Genomic DNA, 22,715 nt, shown 5'->3' on the forward strand with positions numbered 1-22,715 from the left:
GGAAAACTCAAGCCTTTCTGGAAAACTCAGGCCTTCTCAGCAATAACCGACTCAGAATACAAACACATCCAGAGGGCTGTCAGCACATCGCTGCACAGAAAACCTGCCCATAACTAGTGCTCCTAGCCCAGCAGAGCCCTGTCTGATGAGCACCAGATTTCAGCAAGGGTATGAATAACATGACCCTCCCCTCCTTTCCTGAAGTCCTGATGGGAATGAGAATCCGGACAATTTCTTTTTTTTTTTTTTTGGACCCCAGCTGGGCCAGGTGCAGGACCAAGGCCCCACAGCTCCAGCCCGGGCCTGCGAAGCCCTGTATTTTTATTTTAAAATTTATTTATTTGTTTATTTAGAGATGGTGTCTCACTATGTTGCCCAGGCTGTTCTCAAATTCCTGGGCTCAAGTGATCTTCCCACCTCAGCCTCCCAAAGTGCTGAGATTACAGGCCTGAGTCACCGCACCCAGCCATTTATTTATTTATTTTAGAGATGGGGTCTCACTATGTTGCCTGGGCTGGTTTCTAACTCCTGGGCTCAAGCAATCCTCCCTCTTCAGCCTCCCAGAGTGCTGGGATTATAGCTGTGAGCCACTGCTCCTGGCCAAAAACACAAAATATTTTTACAAAGAGTATAATTTAAGGGCAGGCTCGGTGGCTCACACCTGTAATCCCAGCCCTCTGGGAGGCCGAGGCGGGAGGATCATGAGTTCAGGAGACCATCCTGGCCAACATGGTGAAATCCCATCTTTACTAAAAATACACAAAAAAATTAGCTGGGTGTGGTGGTGGATGCCTATAGTCCCAGCTTTTTGGGAGCCTGAGGCAGGAGAATTACTAGAACCCAGGAGGCAGAGACTGCAGTGAGCCAAGATCACGCCACTGCACTACAGCCTGGGTGACAGTGCAAGACTCCGTTTCAAAAAAAAAAAAAAGAGTGTAACTGAAAAATTTTAAACATATTATTATCAGCTTTGATTGGTTCCTACAGCCTATACAATTCAAACCTCCACAGGAGCTAGTTCTTAGGATATCCACATTCTACCCAACAAGGTTTCCATCTAACAGTGCCTCTCCTTTCTCTGACCTTCAACTTCCAGGTCTGGAAAGGAGATACTGTACTAGATATTTGATGAATTCACTTCCAAGTCTATAGTTCTACACTAAGTGAATTAACACCGTTGTCTGCAGTGAAATTTCTGTTGGTTAATTTACTCGGAATTTGTCATTGGTATCTGTTAGTTGCAAAGGTAATACACATACATGGTGAAGCTTTCACCAGATAAAAACATACAAAATAGAAAACTAATCCATCCCTGCCCCAAGGTAAGTCACCAGTTCTCACCTTGTCCCCTTCAGCTACCTGACAGATGACCTCTCCAGTGGACGGATTGACGGTGGGGAATGTTTTCCTGCTGACGGCATCATGCCATTCATTGTTTATGAAGATCTACAGTGAGAAGAAAAGAAGTTCTCAGGACCAGCTCTCAACCTAATACTGACTACCAGTATTGTAAGGGAAAAAAAAAACACACAAGGAAAAGCAAATATGAATTAATTTCAGAGTGGTATAGCCTAGAAATGAAAAGCACAGGCCTTGCAGACAATCTAGGCTGGAATGCCCACTCCACCAAGTGAACTTGGGTAAGTCATTTGACTTTTCAGTGCCTTGGTTTCCTTGAAATATGAAGAGGATGTTCCTACTTGCTTCAGTTATCCATTGCTGTGTAACAAAGCACCCTAAAACTTGGTGGCTTAAATTGATTTCTTATGCCCAGCTGATGGCTGGGCTTATCTGGGCAGAGTTCCCTTGTATGGCTGCAGTATGAGGGATAGCTGGGGTCACAGTCACCCAACTCTGAGGCTAAATGTGCAAGATGGCACCTGCACTCTTGCCTAACACCACGTGGCTGGTTGGGGTTCCTGACTGGATGGCTGACTCAAGCTTGTCTGAATTTCCAAATGGCAGCTGGCTTCTCCTAAGACAGTATTCTTAGAAACCCAGGTGGAAGCTGAAAGCCTTCCTAAGATGTAGCTTCAGAAGTCACCTGGCCTCATTTCTGCCACCAAATTTTGTTGGTCAAAGTGAGTCACAGGCCCAGTCCAGAGTCCCAGGTTGAGGAGAGAGCCTCCCCTTCTCCCTAAGAGGAATGACAAAGAATTTGCAACCACCTTCATTCTATTCCACTCCCACACAAATTTGTTGTGAGAACTAAATTAGATTTATTTTAATTTTTATTATTTTTTGAGACAGGGTCTTGCTCTGTCACCCAGACTGGAGTGCAGTGGCGTGATCACAGCTCCCTGTAGCCTCTTCCACCTGAGCTCAAGCGATCCTTCCACCTCAGCCTCCCAGTGGCTGGGACCACAGACACATACCACTACACCTGGCTAATTTTTTTATTTCTTGTAGAGATGAGGTCCCTCTATGTTGACCAGGCTGGATGGGAACTCCTGGACTCAAGAGATCCTCCCCCCTCAGCCTCCCAAGGTGCTGAGATTACAGGTGTGAGCCACCATGCCCAGCCTTAGATTATTTCATTCACTCAGCAAATGCTTAATGAACACCTGCAATGGGCCAGGCATAGTTCTAGGACTGAGAACACGATAGAGCCAAAAGTCAACGAAGACCATGCTCTCATGGTACCCATAAAATAAAGAGGCAATCAAATACAGAAAATCACCTCAGACTGTACAGATGAGGGCGAAGGGAAGAACAGGATCCAGAGGTGACTAAGGTGAGGGGTAGAGGTGGTGGCGGCAGCAGGCCGCCCTGAGGAGCAGACATTTGACTGAGTCCTGAATGATGAAAAGGAGGGGTCCACAGGAAGAGCTGGAGGACCAGCAGTCCAGGCTGTGGAACAGCAAGTGCAAAGGCCCCAGGGCAGGAATACATCTGGTGGATTTCAGAAAAAGCAAAGGTGCCAGAGTGGCTGGTGAACCAGGAAGGAAGTGATAAAAAATGGGGTCAGGGAAGGGTGCGGGTCCCAAGACACCCTTAGTTCCTCTGGCTTGTAATTCAGACCAGGCCGTCACCCAACCAAGCCACGTTTGGGGGAAGACTTCCTTCCTCATGAGGCAAATACAGGGAATGAAAGCCCCTCCATTTGCTCAGAGGAAGGGTTTTTACCTATTATCTAAAGTCACCTATTAAAGTGCCAGAGTTGGCTGGGTGCAGTGGCTCACGCCTGTAATCCCAGCACTTTGGGAGGCCAAGGCAGACAGATCATGAGGTCAAGAGATCAAGACCATCCTGGCCAAATGGTGAAATGCCGTCTCTACTAAAAATACAAAAAAATTGGCGTGGTGGTGCGTGCCTGTAGTCCCAGCTACTCAGGGAGGCTGAGGCAGAAGAATCACTTGAACCAGAAGCCAGAGGTTGCAGTGAGCCGAGATCACACCACCGAACTCTAGTCAGGGTGACAGAGCGAGACTCCATCTCAAAAAAAAAAAAAAAAAAAAAAGTGCAGTGTTTGCCATCCTGCTCTCCAGGCACCGGGCGATGGTCTTGGGGAGGCAGAGAAGACATCTCCCAGCAAGCTGATCCCTTCAGGCTTGGTAAACCAGTCTCCTGGCAGGGTCCATGGTCACCTCACCAATGCTGGGGCAAAGACCACAGGTGACATGAGGCAAAAACATCTGCCTCTTTGCCTGCCTTCCTTGGGGGTCCCTCTTGCCCCAGCATCCCTGCATGGCCTGGCCCTGGCCTAGAACTCCAGCGAGACATTTGTGGTCACTCTGGGCCAGAGTCTCTTACCATAAAGCACACGGAGCTGCCAAGCAAAGCCTGGAGTGAGGCTCACATCAGGGCTGGGGAGGGGTGGCCAGGCTCACCAGTCAAAAGTAGACATTCGGCTCGGCACAATGGCTCATGCCTGTAGTCCCAGCACTTTGGAAGGCCAAGGTGTAAGGATCGCTTGAGCTCAGGAATTTGAGACCAACCCAGGTAACACAGTGAGACCCCATCTCCACAAAAAATTAAATATTAGCCAGGTGTGGTAGCGCACGCCTGTAGTCCCTCCCAGCTACTTAGGAGACTGAGATGGGAGGATCGCTTGATTGCGGCTGGGAGGTTGAGGCTGTCAGTGATCCATGATCACACCACTGCCTCCAGCCTGGGCAACAGAGCAAGACCCTGTCTCAAAAAAGAAAAAAAAAAAGGAAGAAAAGGTTCAAAACACAAATCTGGATGGGCTGGGTGCAGTGGCTCATGCCTATAATCCTAACACTTTGGGAGGACAAGGCAGGAGGATTGCCTGGGCTCAGGAGTTCAAGACCAACCTGGGTAACATAGTGAGACCCTGTCTCTACAAAAAATGAAAAATTAGCTAGGTGTGGTTGCGTGTCCACAGTCCCAGCTACTCAGGAGGCTGAGGTGGGAGGACCACTTGAGCCTGGGAGGTTGAGGCTGCAGTGAGCCATGATTGCATCACTGCACTCCAGCCTGGTGACAAAACAAGACTCTTAAAAAAAAAAAAAAAAAAAAAAAAAAAAAAAAAAAAAAAAAGAATCTGGATGAATATGGGCTCTTTTGCTCCTGATTTTGTCACGTGGGACAAGGCTCTTACCCCCTCACCCCTGGATTTTTGTTTCCTCATCTGTAGGGTGGGAATCACTCTAGAGTCCCCTTTATAAAGCCATGTGAGGGTCTGAAGTCTCTGTGCCAAGCATGGAGCGAATGCCCAATGCTGTGACGATGGTGGGGTGGTGACGGAGTGCCCCAGGAAGGTATCGCTCAGGTAAGGGCCTAACAGGAGTCACGTTCCCAGGCTGTTCCGCATAATCTCTGTGGTGGAATCCACAGCTGTGCACCCACAAGAAAGGCTCTTGGCCATGGAGAAGAACATGTGTAAACATTAACCAAGGTTTTGGAGGCATACTTCTGTGGTTTCATATTAGTTGATTAATCATTACTCTTTAGGGAAATGGCACTCTTTTTTCTTCCCACAGGAGGGTTGGGTCATTTCCAGTGTGGGGACAGGCGTGGCAATAAAGAGCTGGAGATGTGGCAAAGCTAGGAGATGCTCAGACCTAAGTTCAAGTTGGACTATGCTGTGCCTGGGCAGCAGGCCCTGGGTGTTTGCTCCCCAACTCTGAGTGTCAGCTCCTTCTCCAGGTGCCTGTGGAGGAGAGGGGAGCTTCCAGCGCTGCCTGCTAGAAGATGGGGGGCTCACAGGCGTGGGGGGCGGGCAGGCAGCCTGCAGTCATTAGGTGAGTGTCCTCCTCTCCTTCCCCTTGCAGGACAGGCTCAGGGTTCACACCTCACATGCAACTGCCTCGCAGCGGAGCATTGGGTCAGCAGGGTTAGGAGGGTACAGAGAAGCACCAGGTTGGGCTGGGCGGAAGTAGATTTGGTTGGCCTTGTACTGTCCCCCAGCTTCTCCTTCCTCCCCCAGCTAGGGAGGCAGTCCACTCAGCCCCATGTGTCATGGACACTGCCAACATTTACTAGCTACCCCTCAAGCGGCAGCCCTGCACCAGGGTTTCGATATACTTGTATTGTTCCCATTTAAACATCATAGCACACCTAGGAAGTGAACTTCATCGTCTCCACTTCACAGCAGAGGATGCTGGGCACAGAAGAGATCCAGCCACTTGGCTCTAGGTCACACAGCAGCAAGGCAGAGCCAGGATTTGAAGCCAGGTCTTTGGGACTCTAAGGCCTGTGTCCTTTGCTCAGTTCTTCCAACTCCAACCTCCAGCCATAGCCCAGGTCTGCCTTCATGGAGGTTGGAATTCTTGATTCCCGAATCTTCATCTTTATGGTTTACTTGTTGCCCCAACACAGGTTGATTTCAAATTTTGATTCTAAGCCAAGCACAATGGCTCATCCCTGTAATCCCAGTACTTTGGGAGGCCGAGGCAGGTGGATCATTTGAGGTCAGGAGTTTGAGACCGGCCTGGCCAGCTTGGTGAAACCCCGTCTCTACTAAAAATACAAAAATTAGCTGAGCATGGTGGCACTCGCCTGTAATCCCAGCTACTCAGGAGACTGAGGCAGAATTGCTTGAATCCGGGAGGTGGAGTTTGCAGTGAGCCAAGACTGAACCACTGTACTCCAGCCTGAGCAACAGAATCTCAAAACAAAACAAAACAAAAATTAATTCTGCATGTTGTAAAAAGCACCAACCTAGGCCAGTTGGGGTGGCTCATGCCTGTAACCCCAGCACTTTGGCAGGCCGAGGCAGGTGGATCCTGAGGTCAGGAGATGGAGACCATCCTGGCCAACATGGTGAAACCCTGTCTCTACTAAAAATACAAAAAAATTAGCTGGGTGTGGTGGCACATGCCTGTAGTCCCAGCTATTTGGGAGGCTGAGGCAGAATTGTTTGAACCCGGGAGGTGGAGATCACAGTGAGCTGAGATTGCACCATTGCACTCCAGCCTGGGCTGGGCAACAGTACAAGACTCTATCGCGCGCGCACACACACACACACACACACACACACACACACAAAAGCACCAACCTCAAACCCAAACAGGTCTGTGTTTGAATTTTTTTTTTTTTTTTTAAGATGGGGTTTCACCATGTTGGTCATGCTGGTATTGAACTCCCGACCTCAGATTATCCGCCCGCCTTGGCTTCCAAAGTGCTTGGATTACAGGTGTGAGCCACCACGCCTGGCCGAATTATTATTATTGGTTTTTTTTTGAGACACAGTCTTGCTCTGTTGCCAGGCACCAGGCTGGAGGGCAGTGGCACAATCTCGGCTCACTGCAACCTCCATCTCCCAGGTTCAAGCAATTCTCCTGCCTCAGCCTCCCGAGTAGCTGGGACCACAGGTGTGCGCCACCACGCCCAGCTAATTTTTGTATTTTTTTTTTTAGTAGAGACAGGGTTTCACCATGGTCTCGATCTTCTGACCTCGAGATCCGCCCACCTCGGCCTCCCAAAGTGCTGGGATTAGAGGCGTGAGCCACCGCACCCAGCCTTTTTTTCTTAAATAGAGATGGGGTTTTTTGGATTTTGCCAGGCTGGTATCAAATTCCCTGCCTTGGACTCCGAAAGTGGTGGGATTACAGCTGTAAACCACCGCACCCATCCTGGGTTTGAATTCTGACTCCATCCCTCACAGATGTGACCCTGGGCAAATCCCTTCATCTCCCAGATGCCTCATTGAATACTTCTGGGGGGCTGATGTGAAGATCAAATGCAAGAATGGGTGCACACTTCCTAAGCTAGGACCTCGCCCGCAGGGCATCCTGCAGGGTTCTAGATCCTGCAGCCCTCATAGCTTAAAGATTCTTAGGAGTAGCGCTGGACGCGGTGGCTCAAGCCTGTAATCCCAGCACTTTGGGAGGCTGAGGCGGGTGGATCACGAGGTCGAGAGATCGAGACCATCCTGGTCAACCTGGTGAAAATACAAAAATACAAAAAATTAGCTGGGCATGGTGGCACGTGCCTGTAATCCCAGCTACTCAGGAGGCTGAGGCAGGAGAATTGCCTGAACCCAGGAGGCGGAGGTTGCGGTGAGCCGAGATCGCGCCATTGCACTCCAGCCTGGGTAACAAGAGCAAAACTCCGTCTCAAAAAAAAAAAAAAAAAGATTCTTAGGAGTGAGGGCCAGGTCTGTACTCTTTGTGTTGTTCCCTGCACTAAACTGTCTTAGATTTTAAACTTTGTTTTGTAAAGATCAGGAAATAGGAAGGGGAGAGGTGGGCCAGTCTGGCTAAAGCCCCACCAGCCCCACCCCTTCCTTGATGGGCTGGCCCCTCTGATTTGGATTAGGATCCTGGAAAGACAACTCCCTGGCATGTTTGCCTTTCAAAGCCCAGAATGTTCTCAGTTACCCTTCACTCCTGACTCAGGCTGCATTTTCAACAGCCCATCCTCCCTTCTACACTGACAAGATAAACCTGGGTCTGCCGAGTAGGTCTCTAGAAACTTCCTTCAGTTTAGATTTCCCATTTCCCTTCTCCTAGAGCCAGACTCAGTTGTTTCCCTCCCCAGTTTGGGGCTGGGTAGGAACTGTTCTCACACTGAGTCTCTGCCCAAGTTCTGCTTCAAGTGAGGAGCAGTTCTCCTGAACACCAGGGCAGACTCTGGGCCAAATGCTTTATAACCTCCTGGCCCGAAACCCAAAGATCAATCTATATAACACACTTAACCGGGGCACTCTTGTGGAGAGCTGTCTTGGCTCCCACTTCCTCTTTATAGAAGCAGAGTGATGTTTAGAGTTGAACTTTCAATCTAGACTGTTGGCAAAACACATAAAGATTTTCCATCAAGGTTGGGCGTGGTGGCTCATGCCTGTAATCCTAGAACTTTGGGAGGCAGGGGCAGGTAGATCATGAGGTCAGGAGTTCAAGACCAGCCTGGCCAAGATGGTGAAACCCTGTCTCTACTAAAAATACAAAAGTTAGCCAGGTGTGGTGGCATATGCCTGTAATCCCAGCTACTTTAGAGGCTGAGGCAGAGAATTGCTTGAACCCAGGAGGCGAAGGTTGCAGTGAGCTGAGATCACGCCACTGCACTCCAGCCTGGGTGACAGAGTGAGACTCTGTCTCAAAAAAAAAAAAAGATTTTCCATCAAAATATTCAAATTCCTACATATTTTAATAAACACGCCTCACTTTGTTTTGTAAAAGTTGGATTCATTCACCCACGCATTCCATAAGCTTTCACTGACTGCCCTGGCCAGTCCAGCACTGAGTCCAACAGCCAAGTCCTGGCTCCTGGGAGCTGAAGTTCTGGTGAGGAGAGGGCGTGGTTAACAAGCAAAACCAAGTAAGAAGTGGAAAGAGGACTGGCCAGCTGAGGGGTCAGATGGCGCCATTAAGCAGGGACAGGAAGGGGGACTGCTAGGAAGAGCCTGGGGAAAGGAGGAAGTGAATGAGCTGATGTGGCTGCAGAGTGTGGGTGAGGTGAGAGCAGGATTCTACCAATTGTGTGCCAGTATCTGCACTTGGTGCTGGGAGGGCCCAGGAGACCAGGGGGACCGGGACTGACACGGCCATGTCATGTCGTTTCTAAGAGTGGGTAACAGACTTGCTATTTACTAACTTGCTTTTCTCAGTTACAGTTTCTCTTGGACATTATTCCAGAGGCGATCAGGCCATGGTTTATTTAACCATTTCCTACAAATGCACTTTTAAGACAAGTGATTGCCATTCCAGCAACAGCTGCGGCATTCTTTTACATGCGTTTTTGCAAACATGGGGCAGATTACTGTGCAGAAATGAGAACTACTGAGTTAAAGGGTAACAGGATCCCTCTTCACCTTGGATATTTTGTTCTCCATGCCAGGCAGAGACTTAGTGGTAATGGTGGTGGCCGAGCTGCTCAGAAGCTGGAGCAGGATCAGTGCCCAGAGCAGGACAGCTGGACGTTGGGGGTGGAGGCCAGACCAAGGCCAGGAAGGAAAGAAATTCTGGCAATCACCCCCAGACCCCATGACAATGGGCAGTTATCATCTGCCCAGGGTCTCCAATGAGAGGCTAAATTGTGTTCAGTAGCTCTGATTTAAGAAGGCAGAACACATTCTTGCAAGATTTCACTTCAAGCTTTGATGCATGAAAGAACTGCGCATGTTTCCTAGGAAATCGCCGTCCCTGAAACACTGTATTTGCCCAAATACGGTGAGCTAATGTCATGGTTTTGCAGCCCAGGATGATCCCTACAGCAGGTGCTCTCTCACTTACTAATCTGCAGTTAGGTAATTAAGTCCGGTGGAAAGCAGATGCCATTGCTTGTATTGCAAGATCCCAGGGAGTAATGTTCAAGACAAACATGGAATGCCACACACATTCCCTCTTCCCCACACAACATCCAGAACCCTGTGTTAGCTGGGGATTAAGACGAAGGGCAGCCGTCTTCCCAGGCTTGCTGGGGACACTCCCCACCCGAGACTAACCCAGGAAGACGGCTGCCAACCCTCCTCCCCACTCTTCCACCCCAGGGCCTTTCCTTACCACTTCCAAGATGGGAGGTTTGATTCTACTCTGGACTGTTTGCCAGGCAGGTGCAGTTTCAATTTGTTGTTCTCCTTATGGTTTGGCAACCTCTGTCTTGCTGTGAAGGACTTCCCCTGGGCTAATTTCACCACCCCATGCGCGTCCCCACATTCCCACTAATAAAAACTCTCAAAGTATTTGCAATAAGGCCCTTTTGAATAGAAATACTGGGTTCCCATTAAGCAACCCCTTTTCTCACTTCTGGAGCACAAAACTGTAAACATGGTTTCATAGGCCAGGCACGGTGGCTCACGCCTATAATCCCAGCACTTTGGGAGTCTGAGGCGGGTGGATGACGAGGTCAAGAAATCGAGACCATCCTGGTCAACATGGTGAAACCCTGTCTCTACTAAAAATACAAAAATTAGCTGGGCATGGTGGCACATGCCTGTAGTCCTAGCTACTCGGGAGGCTGAGGCAGGAGAATTGCTTGAACCCAGGAGGTGGAGGTTACGGGGAGCCGAGATCGCACCATTGCACTCCAGCCTGGGTAACAAGCGAAACTCTGTCTCAAAAAAAAAAAACATGGTTTCATAAATGGCAACCATTCATTATTCAATAAATATTTACCCAACTGTGATCCTCTGCCAAGGTGCTAGATGCAGGAATGCAAAAGTGAACAATACAAACATGATTGTCCCTTAAATGTTTATGAATACATTCTTATTATCTGATCATTAGTCAGGGAGGTCAAGTTCACATTAAGTTGTAAGTCTGAAAGAGGGCTTCAAATTTAACCCTGCCCGGCTTTCAGAGACATGCCCTTAGTTATACTTAATCTGAAATTGACCTCCCTGAGCCTCAGTTTCCTCACTGGCAAGATGGGACGGCAATAATAGCTGGCTTATAGAGTTGTGAGTAGGGTGAAGGGTGAAATGCAGGTACAAGTCCTCAGCAGAGGGCCTGAGAGATAACAGGTGATGGATAATCATGATTACTGGAGCAGGGGAGACATACACTTGTCCACAACATGTACATTCTCAACTCAACCTGACCTCAGGAACACAGACATTATTATAGCCCCGTCATCTGAAACTCAAGTATGTCCTACAGATTCTGGGTGGGCAGGAAGTACTGAATGGCCATTTGTGTTCTCTGATTAAAAACATGTTATTAGAAGAAGAAGTAACCAAGGTGGGGCCCAGTGAAACCCCCAGACTCTCTGGGCTGCCTAAATCTATTTCTATAGAGGCTCCTAAAACTCCTAGGTGACTGTGGTGGACCGTGCCTGCAATCCCAGCACCTCTGCTGACTGAGGCAGGAGGATCACTTCAGCTCAAGAGTTTGAAGTTGCAGTGAGCTTTGATCATGCCACTGCACTCCAGCCTGGGCAACAGAGCAAGGCCCTGTCTCGAAAAAACAAAAAAAAAAAAAACAAAGACAATTCCTAAAGAAGCCATCAATCTGTACATTCAATAGGGAGATTCAGTCAGCATAGTCACTCCAAAAACATAGGTTTTGGCTCATTCTGTAAGAAAAAGCAAATTCCTGCTCCAGATATACTGTTAACAGTGATTATCTACAGGGGTGGCACATCAGGGAACCATTATTTTCTTTCCTTTTTCTTTTAATATCTGTTCATAGGGTATTAAGTTTTTTGTTTTTTATTTTTGAGACTGTCTTACTCTGTTGCCCAGGCTGGAGTGCAGTGGTGCAATCTTGGCTCACTGCAACTTCTGCCTCTGGGGTTCAAGTGATTCTCATGCCTCAGCCTCTCGAGTAGCTGGGATTACAAGTGTGGGCCACTACACCTAGCTAATTTTTGTATTTTTAGCAGAGACAGGGTTTCACCATGTTGGCCAGGCTGGTCTCAAATTTCTGTGCCGAAGCAATCTGACCCGCTCAGCCTCCCAATGTGCTGAGATTACAGAAGTGAGCCACTGTGCCTGGCCAATTTTCAAAGAAATCAAACATCTAAATGAAGCTAGAATCCCCATTCATCACTACCCTTATCCCGTCCTGCCCATCCCCTATCCTGTCCTACCTGCCCAGGCAGCAACTACCCTCACACCAAGGATAATTTTCCTTCCAGCACATTCTTACATATGTTTTATTGAGAAATGTCAATCAGGCCGGGCAAGGTGGCTCACGCCTGTAATCCCAGCACTTTGGGAGACCAAGGCAGGCGGATCACGAGGTCAGGAGATTGAGACCATCCTGGCTAACAGAGTGAAACCCCGTCTCTGCTAAAATTACAAAATATTAGCCAGGCGTGGTGGCACGCACCTGTAGTCCCAGCTACTCAGGAGGCTGAGGCCAGAGAATTGCTTGAACCCAGGAAGTGGAGGTTGCAGTAAGCCAAGATCCACACCACTGAACTCCAGTCTGGGTGACAGAGCAAGGACTCCCTCTCAAAAAAAAAAAAAAAGAGAGAGAGAGAGATTCGTCTATCTACATGTAATATAAAGTTTTGTTTTGCACAGTTTTCATGGTTTCATATGGTGTAGAGTGCTGGACACTTTTCCTCTTTGACACATTGTTTTTGAGAGACATTATTCGTACAGGTCCAGCCAATGATTTGTAACTGCTGCATGCAGAGAATTAGTCCCTCCTATAACTGTAATACAGGTGTTCATCTATTTCCCAGTGGAACTCAAGCTGGCTTATTTCTTAAGCTTTTACTGACATAAGAGAAGTTGCAATGAACATTTCTGTACAGTGCCTATGTATACTTGCAGTGTTGCCTAGGCTGGAGTACAGTGGCAAGATCAAAGTTCTTTGAAGCCTCAAACTCCTTGGCTCAAGCAATCCTCCTGCCTCAGCCTTCCAAGTAGCTGGGACTACAGGAGCTCACCACCATGTCCAGCTAATTTTTTAAAGTTTTTGCAGAGATAGATTTTTGCTATGTTGCCCAGGCTAGTCTTGAACTCCTGAGGTTAAGCAATCTTCCCATTTTGGCCTCCCAAAGTGCTGGGCTTACAGCTGTGAGCCACTGCACCTAGCCTTGGGACATCCATCCTTAATGGCCTTTCTGTCAGTTCTCTCTTTAGTTCAGTGGTTCATGCCTATAATCTCAGCACTTTGAGAGACCAAGGAGGGAAGATTGCTTGAGCCTAGGAGTCAAGACCCAGCCTGGGCAACATGGTGCAACCCCATCTCTATAAAAAGTGCAAAAATTAGGCCGGGGTGGTGGCTCACACCTTAATCCTAGCACTTTGGGAGGCCAAGGCAGGTGGATCACCTGAGGTCAGGAGGTTGAGACCAGCCTAGCCAACATGGTGAAACCCCGTCTCTACTAAAAATACAAAAATTAGCCAGGTATGGTGGCACATGCCTGTAATCCCAGCTACTCAGGAGGCTGAGGCAGGAGAATCGCTTTAACCTAGGACATAGAGTATCCAGTAAGCTGAGATCGTACCACTGTACTCCAGCCTGGGTGATAGAACAGGAGTCTGTCTCAAATACATAAATTTAAAAAATAAAAAATACAAAAATTAGTCAGGTATGGTGGGATATGCCTATAGTCACAGCTACTTGGGAGGCTGAAGGAGGAGGATAACTTGTTGACAGAGCCTGGGAGGTTGAGGCTACAGCAAGCACCACTACACTCCAGCCTGGGCAATAGCGCGAGACCCTGTCTCAAAACAAAAACAAAAAGAAAGGGTAAGAATAAAGATGCAAGTTTTAATTCATTCCAAACTCCCATTCTACTTTATCACAACCTAGCTCACCCCTTCAGGAAACAAACTGTAAATACAACAGCACTCACATCAAATGGAGTTTGATCAACAAGACACTGCAAGCCCACAGCGTCACTGTTATTCTAGCTCCTCCTTAAGCCTGCAATCAATATAGAGGCACCAGCGGCCATGAGGCCAGCACTGCCCGTGGCTGTGGAAGCCTCACCCCATTTAGTCCTCACAGCAACCCAGTGATGCAGATGAAATTTTACCCCATTTTACAGACGACGCAGCTGAGGTGCAGAGTCTACCACTGCACATACCATCCTTCTCCCTGTCTCCCTGCTTTATTTTTCTCCAAAGCACTGATCATCTTGTGCCGTACTATTCATTTCACTTATTTATCTTTCTCCACTTCCCAAGATGCCAGCTACCCTTGGCAGGGATTCCTGTCTGTTTTGGTCACTGGCACTGGTGGTACACAGGAAGTGTCTATCGAATGAATGAACCTCCCCAAGGGCTCATTAACTAGTGAGTGGCATGCAGTCTGAGAGCAGGGCAGGAAATGGTGTCTCATGATATTTTCCTCTTTGTTATTAATAAATATGAATTGATGATGGTGAAGATGGAATTATGAACTATGCCCTAGCCATGGTTTGCTGAAACCACAGCCCCTTGGGTTTTCCTTTGAGTTGTGTTTCTAGACCGCAATGACTCTCCCGTTAGAGAGAAAGAAAGAATGAAAAAATGAATCGCAGTTTTGTTGACAGGGATCTGTCCCTGAAACATGACAAATGCTGCCCTTCAGGGAGCCCGGCCATCATCAGCCCCCACTACAGGTCCCTGCTGGGGGAAGGAACACTCATCCTGGAACTTTTCTCACCCAGCCAAGAAGTTTACTACCTTGCAGCTGCACCCAGGACAAGTAGAGGCAAGAGGACACAGGAAGGTGGACCGAATCATCCCACACAATCTTTTGGGGGTTCAGAAAGTTGAGAAAGTGCCTATCCCCTATCTAGGTGAGCAGACCAGCTTGTAGAGCAAGTTTCTCCCAAGTGCCCATAACCGTCCAAATGCTCTCGGGAGAGAAGACCCAGTGTCTGAGGAAGCATCTTCAAAGACAATCTAGTAAGCTGCTTTTGTGAGACTGTCTCCAGAACAGTTTACTGAACTTCAAGGAACCACTGTACCCCAGGGAAATGTCCAGGTGTACAATCTATTAATAGTTTGCACCCAGGTCCCAGGTAAGAGGCCCTGGAGCTCCTGCCAGCTGAGTCAAAAATAAGGCCAAGCTGCATACAGCCCAGGGGGCTCTAAGAGAGCGGGTTCCAGCACGGTGCTGCCAGAGTAGAATGCTGTGCAGTCCCTGGAAAGGATTTAAAAATATCTGAATGTACTCAGAATGATAACCCAGGTACACTGTTCAGTGAGAAGAGGAGCTTCAGAATATAAATCACTGCATCTCATTTATGTTAAAAAAAAAAAAAAAAAATTCTGGCCGGGCGCAGTGGCTCATGCCTGTAATCCCAGCACTTTGGGAGGCCAAAGTGTGCGGATCACCTGAGGTTGGGAGTTCGAGACCAGCCTGACCAACATGGAGAAACCCCATCTCTACTAAAAATACAAAATTAGCCAGGTGCGGTGGTGGTGCACGCCTGTAATCCCAGCTACTCGGAAAGCTGAGGCAGGAGAATCTCTTGAACCAGGAGGCGGAGGTTGCACTGAGCTGAGATTGTGCCACTGCACTTCCACCTGGGCAACAAGAGTGAAACTCTGTCTCAAAAAAAAAAATTCTAGTGTGCTTCCATTCTTTCTCTCTCTCTCTGTTTCTCTCTCCGTCTGTAGGCACTTGTAAATGCAAACATGTCTACAAGAGACATCCACCGGTTCACGGCACTCTTGGAAGGAGTACAACAGGGTATCCAGAGAGGTTTATTTATTATTATTTTTTTAAGAGTTGGGTTCTTGTCCAGTTGCCCAGGCTGGAGTGCAGTGGTGCAATCATAGCTCACTGCAGCCTTACATCTAACCTCAAGCAATCTTCCCACCTTGGCATCCCAAAGTGTGAACAGGCATGAACCACCTTGGCCGACTGTGTCTAGAGTGTTCTAAGTCAGTCCTCTGCATTTTTATACAGAGACCATGTGTTACTTTAATGATATCAAAAAAATATGATAAAGAAGATTGGGCGCAGTGGCTCACACCTGTAATCCCAGTACTTTGGGAGGCCGAGGCAGGCAGATCACAAGGTCAGGAGTTCACCACCAGCCTGGCCAACATGGTGAAACCCTGTCTCTACTAAAAATACAAAAATTAGCTGGGCGTGGTGGCCGGCACCTGTAATCCCATCTACTTGGGAGACTGAGGCAGGAGAATTGCTTGAACCCAGGAGGTGGAGGTTACAGTGAGCCAAGATCTCACCACTGCACTCCAGCTGTGGGTGACAGAGTGAGACTCTGACTTGGGAACTATGTATGTTCTGGTTAGGGACTTACTCCTGGAAGTTCAGCTGTGAACCCCAACTGTGCCACTGACTTTGGTCTTCAGTTGAGCCACTAAACCTCTTTGTGACTCAGTGTCTTCATCCATAAAATGGAGAATTACAGTCTCTGCCTCCTTAGGCTGTTGTAAGAATTACATTAAACTGCAAAACAGGTAGATGCTTAGAACAATGCCAGGTACAAAGGCTGTGCAGAGGACAGAAGTTGTGATTAACTATGAAGTGACTGGTTGATGAGGGCCTGTGCGAACCTCACCTTCTGAGCCCCCTTTCCATTTTATAGGAGAAAAAGCTGAAGTCGGAGAAGGCAGCCAACTTGCACTGGCACAAACAAAACAAACTCTTTCATAACCAGTTTCAGCCTCCGTGAAGTCTAGCACTTACCCAAACTCAAAGATCAAAAGAAAAAATATTCCAAAGTATTACTGACTGAGCAAGAAATAAATGGACCAAGGGAATCGGTTTTATCCTGGAAAGCTCCTCCTTGGTTTGGTCGAAGAGAGCCAGCATTGGAAGCCGCGGACACCCCTTGGGGTCGGCGCCCAGGGGTCGAAGGTCCTCCAGGCTTCCCCACTGCCAGCAATGGAAGAAGCCCAGCGCCCACTGGTGTGGCCTCTCCCGTGGTGAGGTGGAGACCCTTGGCTGCAAATCACCTCTTTCCTGTTTTTCTCTGCTGAATTCCTTGGATGAGGGCATGAGTTGGGGTAAAGAAGATGACTAAGGACAAGACAGAAAAGTTCCTGCAAAGAGGGACTTGCCCGTGTCTTCCGAGTGGGTGATGGTGGGGACCCTACGCAGACCCGAAGAGGGCAGGAAGCCAAGGGCTGTGGGGAGAACGGAACCCGGAGAATTGGCTCTGGAAAAGGGACGGAGGCTGGGCGAAGACGGAGAGGTGGCTCAAGTTACGGGGAAATGGGACAGGGACTGTCAGAGGTAGTGAAGGGGCAAAAATGCTCGCAGAAGAGGAAGGGGCAGGTGTGCTTCCAGGTCAGCCTCTGCAAATCCCTCGAGTCCCAGATGGGTAAAATGAGGCCCACGGTGGCGCGGGGCCTCTCTAGGGGCCTGCGGAGACTCGGGCCGGAGAACAAAGCGCGGGCCGGGCTGGGGGTGCTCACCTGGTTGCAGAACACCTCGGGCTGCTGGTTGGGCGCGGGCACGGCCTGGGTAGCAGCGGCGGACAAGAGGCGGTGGCCCAGGCGAGGCCCGAGGCGGGCGGCGGCGCGCAACATCGCGGCGGGCTAGAGGACGGCGAGCGGACCGACTGCAGGGCTAGGGGCGCAGGGGCACTGCGCCGACCCCGCTCCCGCCCCGCGCGGCCGCCAATGGGAATGCGGGGGCGGGGCCGCGTTTCCCCACCCTCCGGCTGGGGCGCGCGGAGGAGCGGGGAGAGTGCGGTGGTTGCCTACCGCCTCGCGCGACGCCTCCGCGCCCGCCAATGCCCTCCGCGTGTGCGGAAGTACCCGGCCCCGCGAACACAGCTCGCCTCGGTTGAGCCCCCAATGTGTGCCTTTGACCCCAACGTGAATAGGCCGGAGCCAGGGCTACCCTGACCTCCCTGGCTGATGGTCCAGGGGAAGAGACCAGCCGTAAACCCAAAGGCAAGATGATTTCAGAGGTGAAGGAGATGAACAGCGTGGCATGGGTAGGGCGGAGGGCCCTGCTTTTATAAGCACCGTGGTCAGGAAGTAGCAAGTGAGACCAGAATGATGACAGGCAACAGCAAGGGCAAAGGGAGATGGGACCACCTGGCACGTGTTAGAGAAATGGAAAGAAGGAAAGAATGGAGCTCCGTGAACAAGGGAAGAGAGAGGGGAGAGAGGCGGCCAGGGCCAGGGCAGGGAGGGTCTTGGAAGCAGTGATTCGGAGCTTAGAACAGGGTGACTTGCATGATTTGCTTCTTAACTCTTCTCCGGTGGATGTAAGGATTTTGCCAGGGACATCCTGGGGTTGGGCCCTGGGCATGCAGGAAGGAACAGAGGACACTGGCTGGTAAAGGAAGTGGATACCCGGTCAAATGAGTGCATTTCAGCCAGATACATGTCAACAAACGTTGGAGGGGGTGAGAGGAACTGAGCTGTGCCAGAAGAGATACGTTTAGACAGCAGAGAATTACAGAAAAGGGGCACATCTAGGCAACAAGTGTCCAGGGAGCTGTGGCTGGAGCCCCTGGAGCTGAGGCCAGAGAGGTTGGCTAAAGCCCAGTTACAATGACTAAGCCCAGGTGTGGATTCTAGGGCCAAAGAAGGCCTGCAGACTGTGTGAGTTTTGTTTTGCTTTGCTTTCAAGGGCTAATACAATGCCAAACGGGTATTACAGCAGAACTGTAATATAATCACTGTCTGTAAAAGAGATGCCCCAGAATTCCAGTGCAAATGCAATAAAGTCCCTGCTCATGTTGCTTCCAACAGGTGGGGACTCCTGGAATTCTCTTCCACCTGGGAACTCAGGGACCCAGGCTCCTGTCTTTGTGGGACTCTGATTTCCGAACTACAGTATATGCTGTTTCACTGATCTATTTGTGTGCCAGAATGACGCTGTTTTAATCACTGTAGCTTTCGCCTAAGTCTTTTTGTTTTTTTCCTTCAAGACCAGGGTCTCGCTCTGTTGCCCAGGCAATCATGGCTCACTGCAGCCTTGAACTCCCAGGCTCAAGTGAACCTCCCACAGCCTCCTGAGTAGCTGGGACTATAGGTGCACATCACAATGCCAGACGGATAATGTTTGGCTGTGTCCCCACCCAGATCTCATCTAGAATTGTAACTCCCACAATTACCATGTGTCCTGGGAAGAACCCAGTGGGAGGTGATTGAATTATGGGGGTGGGTCCTTCCTGTACTGTTCTTGTGATAGTGAATGAGTCTCATGAGATCTGATGGATTTAAAAACAGGAGTTTCCTTGCACAAGCTCTTTTTGGCCTGCTGCCATCCATGTAAGATGTGACTTGTTCCTTCTTGCCTTCCACCATGATTGTGAGGCCTCCTCAGCTATGTAGAACTATACACATACATTAAACCTTTTTTTTTTTTTTGTCTGAGACAGAGTCTCCCTTTGCCACTCAGGCTGGAGGGCAGTGGTGAGATCTTGCTTCACTGCAACCTCTGCCTCTCAGGTTCAAGCAATTCTCCTGTCTCAGCCTCTCAAGTAACTAGGATTACAGACATGTGCCACCATGCCCCGCTAATTTTTGTATTTTTAGTAGAGACAGGGTTTCACCATGTTGGCCAGGCTGGTCTCAAACTCCTGACCTAAGGTAATCCTCCCACTTCAGCCTCCCAAAGTGCTAGGATTACAGGCATGAGACACTGTGCCTGGCCTAAACTTCTTTCTTTTGTAAATTGCCCAGTCTCAGGTATGTCTTTATCAGCATCATGAAAATGGGCTAATATACCTGCTAATTTTTTGTTGTTGTTGTAGAGATGGGGTCTCTATGTTGCCCACACTGGTCGTGAACTTGAACCTGGGCTCAAGCACTCAGCCTGCCTTGGTCTCCCAAAATACAGGCATGTGCCACCACACCCAGCATTCTCCTAAGTCTTAATAGCTTATACTAATGTTTCTCTTACAAAGATCTTTCAGCCTGGAAGTGATGAGGCTGCATATGTGCCTTCAAGGGATTCCTTTGGGAACAGCATGGAAACTCAGTTTTAGAGGGGAGGCAGGCTGGAGGCAGAGAGATGAGGAGGGCCTGGTTGGCAGAGAGAGTGTGAAGGTGGAATTGACAGGTAGCTGTGTGGAGATGAGAGAGAGGGAGGAGTGGAGGGGGGTGTTGAGGTTCCTACCATGTGCTGTTCCCCAGAATGGGGAAGCCAGGAGTAACAGTTAAGCTTGGTTGTGGGGAGGGGAGGAGAAAATGAGCTGACTTATCCACGTTCACGTACATCGATACCACGTGCAGCAACGTGCTTCATCCCTGCTGGTGTGCGTGGTGCATGTCTCAGTGCAGGACACGCTGGTCCACAGGTTCATTTATTCTGGTTTGCTTGTCCATGGTGCTCACTGTAACCCTATCCAGCAGCTCTCTCATTCCTGGTGCCCTACTCTTGGTGTACCTCTTCCCACACACATCCTGCCCTCTTTCCTTAAGGAAATCTTCCCTATCGAGGTCCAGCCCAAGTCCCATCTTCTGGGGAAGTCTTCCCTGACCACAGTAGCCTTCCTTTTTTTTTTTTTTGACGGAGTCTCTCTGTCATCCAGGCTGGAGTGCAGTGGTACCATCTCAATTCACTGCAACTGTGCCTTCCGGGTTCAAGTGATTCTCCTGCCTCAGCCTCCCGAGTAGCTGGGATTACAAGCATCCACCACCACATCTAGCTAATTTTTGTATTTTTAGTGGAGACAAGGTTTCGCCATGTTAGCCAGGCTGGTCTCAAACTCTTGGCCTCAAGTGATGCACCCGCCTTGGCCTCCCAAAATGCTGGGATTACAGGTGTGAACCACTGCACCCAGCCTCAGCCACTTTCACATGGTCCGCAACCAAATACTGCAGCCCAAGATCACCTGGATGTGCTGAAACCCTAATATAATTATGGCTCCTTGTGGCTCAGTCTCTCCAAGGCAGAAACTAAAACTTAACTCTCAACCTAGGTTTCTCCCTGACAGTATCTCTGAGCGCTTTCCTCTCTCACACGTTTCTTTCCATCTGTTTCCTGGTTCTTCATTGCCCCTTGTCTGTGGTCTCACTGGCAGAAATGGGGCCGGCAGAAGCACAGGCATTCTCATAGTGCTGAGGCCTTCCGGGGAAACACCTCAAACCACATCACTTCCTCTAAGGTGTGCAAATTCTTAGCTTTCGACGACTCTGAAACATTTCATTGTTAGGGCACAACTGATGAGTTTTCAGGCTTTAAAAAAAAACCTAGTTCCACTTGCTCTCTAACAAAGCTGGTGACTGAGGTCTCCTTCAGGGTCACTGACTGGTGAGTTTCTACATATTTGGCTGTTTTTAGTCCCTGTTCTGGGACATTTACTCTGTCTATGAAAGCTCTTCATTGTTGTTGCAAGCAATGATGTTAGGTGGGTAATTCAAAGCCCCATAACAGGAAGACATCTGCCCTCACAGGTAGGAGGAAAAATATGTGGTCGGCCTTCAGCTCCAGCTCTGCCCTCATTTGCACATGTACACACACACACACACACACACACACACACACACACACTCTCTCTCTCTTTCTCTCTCTCACTGACACATAGCTGGCTCAACACCTCACATGCAGCCAGGCCCACAGGTTGGATGCACCCTAATGGACCCTGACCCACTAAGAGGCAGTGGGGAGGGGGCATCCTGGAGATTATTCTGGAAGCATCAGAAACTCATGAACTTCTTGAGGCACAGCACGCTCTCCTTGGTGATGTGGGCCTCATCACCTTCCTCCTTTCCAGGTGAGGAAGCCAGCACCTCTCAGGAGGTGATCTTAATGGTCCATGCCATAGAGTAGAAAGAGCTCTGGGATCTTCGGAATTTAGGTTTGAATTCACTGACACGCTGTGTGATTTTAAGCAAGTTGCACAACCTCTCTGAACCTCTGTCTCATCTGTATCAGGGGCAGAAAAAAAAGGATGTGCCAGTTGTTATAGGGTTCAAAATAACTGGCCGGGCGCAGTGGCTCATGCCTGTAATCCCAGCACTTTAGAAGGCTGAGACAGGTGGCTCACCTGAGGTCAGGAGTTCCAGACCAGACAACATGGTGAAACCGTCTCTACTAAAATTATAAAAATTAGGTGGGCGTCGTGGCACGCACCTGTAATCCCAGCTACTTAGGAGGCTGAGGCAGGAGAATCGCTTAAACCAGGGAGGCAGAGGCTGGAGTGAGCCGAGATCATGCCACTGCAGTCTAGCCTGTGTAACAGAGTGAGACGACTCTGTCTCAAAAAACAAAACAAAACACAACAAATAATAATATACAGATAATTCTTGGCACCTAGTATGTACCAAATACCCAGCAGTTCTTATGGTTCCAGCCAGGTGGTATCCACTCATCCTCCTTCCCCTAGGGATCAGGTAAGGGAAGTCTAGCCCATCTCCTCACCCTCGCTTCTCAAAGTGGGCCCCAAAACAAGGAGCATGGCCTGCAAGTGTGTTAGGAAGGCAGGCCCACCACACCACACTGCATTTTAACCTGATCTCAGGGGCATTCCTTTGCTAGTTAAGTGTGGGAAGCATGGCATCCTAGCTGGTCCAGGCTGGTCCTCAGCCTGGATGAGGCCCCACAGGCCTGCATCCTAGCGAGAGCACAGCTGCCTTCTCTTTAGCTGGTCCTGCTCCTGGCGCCAGCCACATACGAACAGGTGGTGTGCAATGGCTTATGGTAAGCCGCACGTCATCCTACTTAATCCTCAGGTGATTCTGGGAGACAAGGACTGGCCTATTCATTTTTCAAATGAGAAATTCAGCTGGGTGTGGTGGCGCATGCTTATAATCCCAGCACTTTGGGAGGCTGAGGTAGGAGGATTGCTTGAGCTCAGGAGTTTGAGACCAGTCTGGCCAACACGGTGGGACCTCCATCTCTAAAAAAATTTTAAACAAATAAAATGAGAGATCTAAGTCTCTAAGATGAAGGAACACTTCCCAAGGTTGCCCAGCTGCTCTGTCACAGAGCCGGGATTTAAACCCACTTGAATTTGGGCCATTTGAATCCAGAGCCACA

General features: G+C 49.2%; 1 protein-coding gene across 1 annotated transcript in view; it reads right to left on the minus strand.

The window, feature by feature from the left end:
* Positions 1-17,392, minus strand: part of ALDH2 (aldehyde dehydrogenase 2 family member) — a 39,896-nt gene extending 22,504 nt beyond the window's left edge. Inside the window, exons 1-2 of the mRNA XM_003932242.4 lie at positions 17,186-17,392; positions 1,342-1,446 (exon numbers count right to left, since the gene is read on the minus strand). Coding sequence (XP_003932291.1) covers positions 1,342-1,446; positions 17,186-17,299 — 219 coding nt within the window. The 5' untranslated portion in view covers positions 17,300-17,392. The remainder of the gene's footprint in view (positions 1-1,341; positions 1,447-17,185) is intronic.
* Positions 17,393-22,715: the final 5,323 nt, after the last annotated feature.

Source organism: Saimiri boliviensis, chromosome 7, assembly GCF_048565385.1.
Source record: "Saimiri boliviensis isolate mSaiBol1 chromosome 7, mSaiBol1.pri, whole genome shotgun sequence".
Classification (NCBI taxonomy): Eukaryota; Metazoa; Chordata; class Mammalia; order Primates; family Cebidae; genus Saimiri; species Saimiri boliviensis.